General features: G+C 37.7%; 2 protein-coding genes across 2 annotated transcripts in view; both read left to right on the plus strand.

Annotated features, from left to right (window-relative positions):
- Nucleotides 1–4,193, plus strand: part of LOC107566581 (GMP synthase [glutamine-hydrolyzing]-like) — a 34,459-nt gene extending 30,266 nt beyond the window's left edge. The window contains exons 12-13 of the mRNA XM_016252070.1: nucleotides 2,076–2,248; nucleotides 2,328–4,193. Coding sequence (XP_016107556.1) covers nucleotides 2,076–2,248; nucleotides 2,328–2,429 — 275 coding nt within the window. The 3' untranslated portion in view covers nucleotides 2,430–4,193. The remainder of the gene's footprint in view (nucleotides 1–2,075; nucleotides 2,249–2,327) is intronic.
- A 2,113-nt stretch (nucleotides 4,194–6,306) lies between these two features.
- Nucleotides 6,307–9,181, plus strand: part of vmn2r1 (vomeronasal 2, receptor 1) — an 8,734-nt gene continuing 5,859 nt past the window's right edge. The window contains exon 1 of the mRNA XM_016252074.1: nucleotides 6,307–6,651. Within this exon, the coding sequence (XP_016107560.1) occupies nucleotides 6,410–6,651 (242 nt within the window). The 5' untranslated portion in view covers nucleotides 6,307–6,409. The remainder of the gene's footprint in view (nucleotides 6,652–9,181) is intronic.

Raw genomic sequence — 9,181 nt, forward strand, 5'->3', positions numbered from 1 at the left:
ACCGTGCATTCCGATTATCATGTTGATAGGACAAATGGTTGCGTAGTTACAGCCATTTTTAAAATGTTTTTTTTTCCTCTTATAGTGCCACCAAGTGGCCAAGCTGCATGATTTTTTTCATGTTACCTCAGATTCTGCTCTTAAAGGGGTGCTATTATGCCTTTTCAACTTTAGTTAGTCTGTAATGTTGCTGTTTGAGGATAAAAAAGATCTGCAAAGTTACAAAGCTCAAAGTCCACTTCAAAAGGAGATATTTTAATTAACAGAAATCACTTTTCAAAAACTACAACGCATATTTTCCGGGATTTGTGATATCACAAATATCGACGAATGGTACGAGACCTGGTTGAGCTGCACTAGAGAAGGCAATGAGTAGTATCACTGTATCGGAGACACGCTAGCTTTCCCAAGGCAGACGAACTTAGAGTGGTTACAATCATCTGGGTTTAAATCACGCAACCATTTTCTAACAAAACATGCAAAGTAACAAGTAGAAAAAAATAAAAATGCACAAAGAACTTGTATGGAGATTTTTCCATCTACAGATTTTTCCCTGACCTTATTTTCTCTGTAAATTAAGGGTAGGGCTGCACGACAAATTGAAATGGAATCGAGATCGCGATTCGACAGAAGCTGCGATTGTCATGCGTATCTTTCAGTGAAGCACGGTTCTGTGATCAGCAGTAAATCTCCATCCAAAGGCCAGAGGCCGCTCTCGTGCTGAAACTCCAAATACGCCTCACAGAAGAAACCCAGAAAATGCCTATATCTGCAGCTGAATAATCAGAAGATTTAACTGCTTTCATTAATTCAACGTGACTAATAAACACACGACTACGGCAATATATGGTTTTTCTTGAGTTCTTATTATTATAATTTTTATTAAAATAAAGTATATATATAATGCAATGCCTTTATCAATGCTTAAATACACAGAATAAGGCACGCAACATTTCATAATAAGAAGCCACATCTCACAGAAGGATTTATTTCAATCACTTGACTGACGTTATGAAGTGAGTTTGGAGTAAAAATATGTTATTAAATGTGGTATTTTCACATGCTTTCAGATGGAGCCACATTTACTTCACAAAGCTGTAGTTCACGGAGGAGCTGTGCAAACAGCTGTCATTATCTCGAACGATTTCTTCGATTTCATAATCGCACAATAAAATCATCTGCAATTTTTTTGCGTAACTTGTCAGTGAACTATGGCTATGTGTAGTAAATTCTGTTCCATCTGAAAGCACGTGATGATGATTTCCTGCTGATTACAGAACCGGCATTACTATCAAAATGTGCATGACAATCGCATTCAATTAATCGTGCAGCCCCAATTAAGGGTGCACACTTATTGCTGAAAAACACAATCACTACTTAGCTGTCAGATGTCCGTATGCACAAAGGCACAGATCCCTAAGCAAGATCATATCTGCAGATGAAACATTTTTTGTAGAAGCATTTTTTAAATTTGAAATAGCACCTCATGACTACACCACGTTAAGTACGAGAAGCTGCAAAAGACACAAGCGCAAGTGGAATGTACAAAACATGGTGACATTAATTTTTAAGTAAATATAATGGCCGATATATTGCGTCACCAAAAGTTATTGAGGTCATCTACATATATTGCGCGATATATTGATTATTGCGACAGGCCTAGAGCCTGTTCTCGTGCACCCCCAAAACAAGATCAAGACTTTGTAAAAGAGCATAATAGGACCCCTTTAAGACACTTAAGAGACACTTAATTCATAAGACACTTAAGGCTGTGACTCAGAGTTTAGGAGTTATGAGCGATTTGTACTTTTGATCGCTGTAGCACCCCCGTCAGGCCGATTGGGGTGAGACTTGGTGACATTGTAGACTGTGTGAGTACTACCATCCCTCCCAAGTTTCAAGTCTCTACGACTTGGTCTGCCTGATCAGTTTTACGTGGAGATTGCTGATCCTCGGCCATTCTAACAATTACAATAGGGTTGCAGCGCTATGCGCTTGAGCCCCTAATGAATGGATAAGTTGTCAACATCATATATTAAAATATATATTTGTATAAATTTTTGCTTGATATCCAGGCTACTCAAGTAAGATCAGCCAGATGCCAGTCATCCTCACCCCACTGCACTTTGATCGTGACCCGCTGCAGAAGCAGCCGTCCTGCAGACGGTGCGTCGTCATCAGAACCTTCATCACCAGCGACTTCATGACAGGCATCGCCGCTACTCCAGACAACCAAATCCCTGAAGAGGTGAGAGATCAGATCCTCTATCCACACATAAAAACCCTACGTCATTTCCACACACTAACTCGTGCTCCCCTGGCCACAGGTGGTTCTCAAGATGGTCAACGAGATCAAGAAAATCCCAGGCATCTCTAGAGTGATGTATGACCTGACGTCCAAGCCACCGGGAACCACAGAATGGGAGTAGAACCGTGGACTTTTGTACCCTCTGATTTATCCTTGTCGACTCCTCTTCTACCTCCCCCTTTCCCAGTACTGCTACATTCCCCCCAAACCCTTTTTCTCCACTCCCGCGACCCCCTTTAGGCACGCCGCCCTGTCATTGTCCCACTGAGACCGGAACATTCCCTACAATGGCAGGTTGTACTGTGATTGGCGCTTAACTGACAACACTACTTCAGTTACGCCTCATTATCTGGGGTCGGTTGTAATATTGGTATTATAAGTGTTGTTATCCTCATCACTGATGATAATAATGATGATACGTTGGCTTTTTTTTTTTTTTTTAAATCAGCTCTCTGTAATGCATTGTGACTGGTCACTCCTCCGTACTTTCTGTTGTAGCCACTGAAGGTCAAAGATCATTTTAGGGCAGTTGACTGTCCATGTGCAGCATGGCACGAAGAAAGCAGTTTTTTAAGCAAATCCACTCGTTCAAGGGTTACGTTCCAAGTGTTGCTGCTTTTTGCCTTTAAGATAAACTTGTTTTCACTAACTCGGTTTGTGCAGTGTTGATTTCGGTTTGGATTTCTTGCCTGAACTCTTCTATGGAAGTGGCAGGTAAAGACTAGCAGTAGTAGCTCCTTAAACGTGACCAATCGATGTTTATTTGCCAAATACAGATGAGATCAGACAGTTTGCTAAATGCCGCTCTTACGCTGTGGACGGGTTGGTTTATCACAGAGGTTTTGCTGTGAAGGAGACTCCTAAATCTGGAGGCCTCCTGAAATTTGTGCCTGTTTTCTTTTCTTTTTTCCCTTTCGGTTACTTTGTTTTTCAGGGATGCGACTTTATTTTATGCTGCATTATTTTCTAGAAAAGGATTATTGACATTTAAATAGTGAGAAGTGAGAAAATGTTTTGTAATTTTTGGTGTTTGCATTTTACATCACCATCATAGTTGAGTTTGCCTGGGCTGGTAAGATCGACAGTGTACTTATTTTCACCAATAAAGGCCTTGGTATTTTTTTTGTTTTGTTCTAGGTAGAGCAATAGTGTTTCCAAAGGCAAATGAAAGGAGATTTACAGAGGGAGGAAGAATAGGTGATTGACAGGAAACAAGCTGAAGGGCATCATCCCACAAAGTACGCCAAGTCCTTTTGAGCTAAGTTGGGCTTAACTGAATTTGGACCACTGTCAATATTTGAGTCAGTCCTCCTGTGTGTGTGGCCTCATTATTATTAATATTCCACTCTTTAACAGAAGCGTGTTCTTATGTATAGAGAGAGGGGGCTTTGATTGGGCTCAAATGGAGATCTGTGTCCAGCCCTCTGTCTAATTTATGATGTAGAGAATTGTTGTGATATGAATAACATGCTCGGTATTTATTGTCTTCAAAGATTTCAGTTTAAAACTTTCAGTTGTCACGATAGCAAAAAAATCAATGCAAGATGAACTTCCTTGTCTTAATTGCAAATCCTGTTCTTAATGTCTTTTTCTCAGTGTCTCCTTTATCGTGTGCATATTTTACTTGTCTATTAAAAATTCAACTAACACGTTTAAATTCCTAGTGGGTAAACTGCAATATTATATGATATTCAGTTTAATTTATGCAATTCTATGTTGATTCCCCCACCCCCCTTCTTTTGTTTTTGTTTAAACCTGAACAATGCTGTTTTACCTTAGTATTGTGCCTCAGACCAAGCCACCGCATGCAGTTTGAAACTGATATTTGTATAATGCAGACTGAGCTTTAATAAAGAACTCCGTGTTCCGATTTCTCTCATCACAAGATCTGTCACTGATGAATTCTATATAATTTGCATTTGGTTCACACTTCTGGTGTAGTTAATAAAACGGTTAAAATACCTAATACTATAAAATATAAGTATACTTTTTGTGCAAAGTGAGTATATGCATGCATGTGAAAGAAATGAGTGATATTACGGAGTAAGAGACACGAGTAACGTTCTGATAAATCCTTGCATAACCATATGCAATATTTCATAAGGGGGGAAAGTGCAATATTAATTTCCATATTTCCCCCCCAAGCAACTAGGAAGCAGTTAGTTTATATATACTATTGTATTATTCATTCATATATTTTTGTGTAATTTTATTTCTTTTAATAAGTTATTTCAGTTTTAGTAATTTTAGTACATCAACTTATACTTTTCAGCTGCCAATTCTTTAAATGTTTACGATTTTATATAATTTGTATTTTAGCTTTGCTTCAATTAATGAACACAAGTTTGAATGGTTTTAGATAACACAACTGTTGTGGATGACTTGATTATCCACTTTCACATGGGGTTTGTGGCATTATATCAGGACTCTGTCATTAAGACAATCTGGTAAATTACTGTCTGTTTATGTGTGGCAAATAAGGTGCTTATCAATAAAAAATAAGGCAAATGTGCCCACTGGTGGACCAAGTCACTATTGCATCCCACAATGTATACTCAAATATTTCTTAATTAATCCACCGACATTTTGCATACATTCTTTTGCTCTTTTTGCACACATTTTTATTACAATTGTCATGTACATGTCAAAGGTCCTCCTCTGTGTCAACACAATATGTTCAGCTAAAATGGACAGTTAAAACTTGTTAGGAGTTAAACTAATGACTAGTGATGTTTCATCGAAGCGTTAGGAGCAGATCTTGTGTAACGTGACAGGCTGTTGTTTGTGAACGCAGTGTGCTTGTGTGTGTTTCTCCCTTTCACCTGGGAAGAGGGTTCAGGTGTGTGTCGCTGATCTGATTGAAAGACATGTAGTGACAAGCACATCCACAAACAGCAAGATCCCAAAGGAAAGGAAAGATACAGTATCAAGCTTATTACAGAGCTAAACAGCAGGGGAGGTTCAAGCACCAGTGCTGTCACCGAACAAGCTGCAGCATGCCGATCACAATTAAATCAAACCCCATGGTGGAGCTGCGCTCTTCACCCCATCATCTTCATCTGTCTCTACAGTAAATGTCCCAGTCAGTAGACTGATCTTTAATTAAAATGTTTTTAATGTCTGAAAAAATATAGAGATTCTTTTCTCTTTTTTTCAATTGTAGAGATCTTTAGAGACAAACTTAGTCTACAGAGAGAGCAAGAGAGAAATTGAATTGAATTGAGAGAGAGTTAAAATATTAATAATGCAGTAAACATAAAATACATGGACCACAATCTTCAAGTTCTCTGGCATGTTGTGAGACAAAGACAAACAAAATATGCGGTTGCCTATATTTTGTGTACATTTGTCCAATGCGCATCCATGTAGAACATTCTACAGTGACTTTGATAACTGAGAACATAAGTGTCAGAAATTGCAATTTCTACAATATATATATATATATATATATATATATATATATATATATGTGTGTGTGTTGTATTATAATGTTTTAAAATAATAAATGAATTATCTGTTTGTATTGTAACTGAATTATTTGCTCGTAGCAATATCAAAATGATATATGAAGACATTTCCCCCAAAATGTTGGATTTATGTTGTCCTTTTCGTTCATGCCATTCAAAAAATTTGGGGTTGGTAAAATAAAATAAATAAATAAAAGTTTTTTATTGACTGGTTGTCTTTATATTGTCAATTGAATTGCTTACTAAAGGTATTAATTTCTTCCAAAAAGAAGAAGAAGAAAAAAAATACTTTTTAACTGTAGAATATGTCGAAATGTGTTTGTTTGTTTTTTGTCATCAAAAGTATTGTGGTACTAATCCCATTACTAAACAGACAAATCATTTAATATGATGAAAATAATAATACAAAATAGTCATTTTGCCACTTTGTAACATAATACCTTGAGCCCTGGTTATTTTCTGACCCTGAAGTGAATCCACACTGAAAGCAGCTTTGATCAGATGTCTTATGCAATCTTCAGAGATCCCAGAAGAGCTCAGGGGAACTCAGGCGTTGGTAATTCATAGTGTCTGTCGTTCCTCTCCAAACACATGCACATCGAAGCAGCGTCTTTTACATGTTCCTACTCTAAAAATGGATTTAACGGGATTGAGCTCCAAAGGACGCTTTTTGATGGTTTTATGTATAGTTTCTTACCTTTACAAATCCACCGCTGCTGAGGGGAGCTGCAAACTCAAGGCCAAATTCAACCTGAGGGGTTATAAAGAAGTGGAGAAGAAGACGGTGGTTATTGGCGGTATGTTTCCCGTTCATCAGCGCCTAACGGACACTGACAGCAACACCACGATCGCTCCAGAGTCCTCTGATTGTGAGGGGTAAGAAGCTATATTTGATATTTATTATACAAGCGAAAACTCGCCAGGAACTGCGTGATATTTTTTTTTGAAATAGGCAATAACGTTATTCTATCGATATCTTATCTTATGATGTGTAGCCTACTGTCACAATAGTGCACTCAAACCAAACGTGCATACTTGCTTGTCGTTATTAAAATAATATATTTCTAAAATTAAAAGAGGCTTAATTTCAAATGCTTAATTTGTCTTAATTAGTGCGTTTATTGCGTCTTTACTTTGTAATCGCAAAGATTACAAAATCATTGGTCATGCAAAATTAATCAAACTGTTGTCCAAGGAATAATGACAGCTTGTCCTCCTGAGAGACCACTACTTTTATGTTCCATAAACTCACCATCGATGGAAAATAAGCTGTTGTACAGTTTATTGTGCTAATCAACCTGCCTAGAGACATCTAGTGGTGACAGCTGCTATTGCATGTCGTGGTATAAATAGATTTAGATCAGGGCTATTCAATTAGTTTTATTTGAGGGCCGGTGTTCTGACAAATAATGCTGCCTGTCAGATTATGCTACCAACACTGTATTTATCCTACTGTAAGGGTAGGTTTAGGGTTGGGGTAGGTGTACATGTTCATAAAGCCTCACACCTTATTAATATCATGCCGGAAGCAAAAATTGATAGGTAGCACTTTTCGCTCTCGAATTATGCTACAATCTGTTTTAATGGGAGGTAGCAAAATCTGACAGGGTAGCACAAATCGCCAGAACACCGGATTATTGAACTGAAATTTTGAAGGGGGCCAAGGGGTTGGGTGGCTGTCCCGATCTCTTTCTGAGGGGCCTATAAAATTAGAAATGAAATTGAAATGCATATTCAGCAGTCAAATATATAACATGATCAACACCAACATCTATAAAAGGTTAACATTAGTGCTGTCTGTGAATCGATTAGAATAATAATAAAAAAAAAACGAATTATTCCCACGTCTTTCTATAATTAATTGTAATTAGCTGCATATTCATATATTTATATTGTCATAATTGCACATTGAACCTCCAAATTAATGTAGAAACAATATAAAGATGGTATATTTTAAATATGTGTTTAATGGCATATTTTTACTAAGTAGCCTATTATTAACAATGGCCAGTATTTTTGATAACAATGCAATACTGCTACTGATGTCTCTATTAAATGCAATTCCCCTTCAATTTTAGCCATTAATTATAGCAATCCAACAGTACAGTACAACTGAAAGCCATTCTTTTTTAACATTTAGTAGGCCTAGGTTCTGAAAAAATATTATTTTTAACATTTAATTTAAGTGAACTTAAAACAATCTTCACATAAACCAGAAATTGTATATGCATAAATTCATCTTTAGTCAAGCTACCAAACTTAATCAGTGACTAGAGCAGTCGAGTGATTTCTTTTCTTTTGCTCTGTGATTTACATCAATGAGACTTCATCAGCTTTCACTTTAAAAGCAGCGCTGTCACTTTAAAATCTGATGCACATGACGCGTCTCTGACACGTTTCTCCCAACTCTTTACGGTCAATTAGGACTTTATAACTCATTTAAGACCGTGTTTACGAGGTCACTCGCCAAAACCCAGCATTTTGACATAATTCTGTTTTTGTCCATTGAAGCGCTACTGGCGTGCTGTCTGAAGCGGCTCAGATTACAGCCGAACGCGCAGTCTTTCAGACTCCATTCGATAATCATCTTCGTCCAGTGTCTGCGCTATTTCTCGACAGAAGTTATGACGGACAACACTGCCTTTATACTCCTTTAAACTAGAGTTGTGGATATGTCATAACCCCCATTCATTGATGTTAAAGGCACAATATGTAAAAATTCAAAAACCAATAGAACAGTGTTATATATTTTGCTGACTTGTGTAGTTACATTATCCAAATGTTTCGAACAATGTTTAAATCCAGAGAAATAAGCAATTTTAACCGTTAAAGGCACAATATGTAAAAATTCAAAAACCAATAGAACAGTGTTATATATTGTGCTGACTTGTGTAGTTACATTATCCCAAATGTTTCGAAGAATGTTTAAATCCAGAGAAATAAGCAATTTTAACTAGTGACACGGACCGTGTCTGTAGTGTCATTGTGTCGCCTGCCAATGACGTCAAAACCCCTCGATTTCCGGTTTTGTTTTGTAGAAAACATGGAAACACCAAAGACGCTTTAATATGTTGTGCGTATTAATAGACCGGTGACGACCGCACAGAGTAGCATTATAACAGAACTTTCAAATGTATCTAGTATGATAAAACAGCGGTACTTTTTCCCCACATACGCACGACCGGAAGGAGCGGTAGCGGTCGACTGTGGCATAATAAAAGCTCCGCTGCTTTCGAGCCGTGTGTCACGCTTGTTCAGCGGCCTCGTTTAGCTTCGACGGCTTTCAGCCTCACCCTGCTTCATTCTACTACGTTAATAAATCATTAGCTCATCCATGAACATGATTTCTGCCCGAGTCCCGTCGGATTGCATCGGCTGTGGGGATGAAGACCACAACTCCCATGAT

The sequence above is a fragment of the Sinocyclocheilus grahami genome, unplaced genomic scaffold (genome assembly GCF_001515645.1).
Source record: "Sinocyclocheilus grahami isolate Dianchi unplaced genomic scaffold, SAMN03320097.WGS_v1.1 scaffold1086.1, whole genome shotgun sequence".
Lineage (NCBI taxonomy): Eukaryota > Metazoa > Chordata > Actinopteri > Cypriniformes > Cyprinidae > Sinocyclocheilus > Sinocyclocheilus grahami.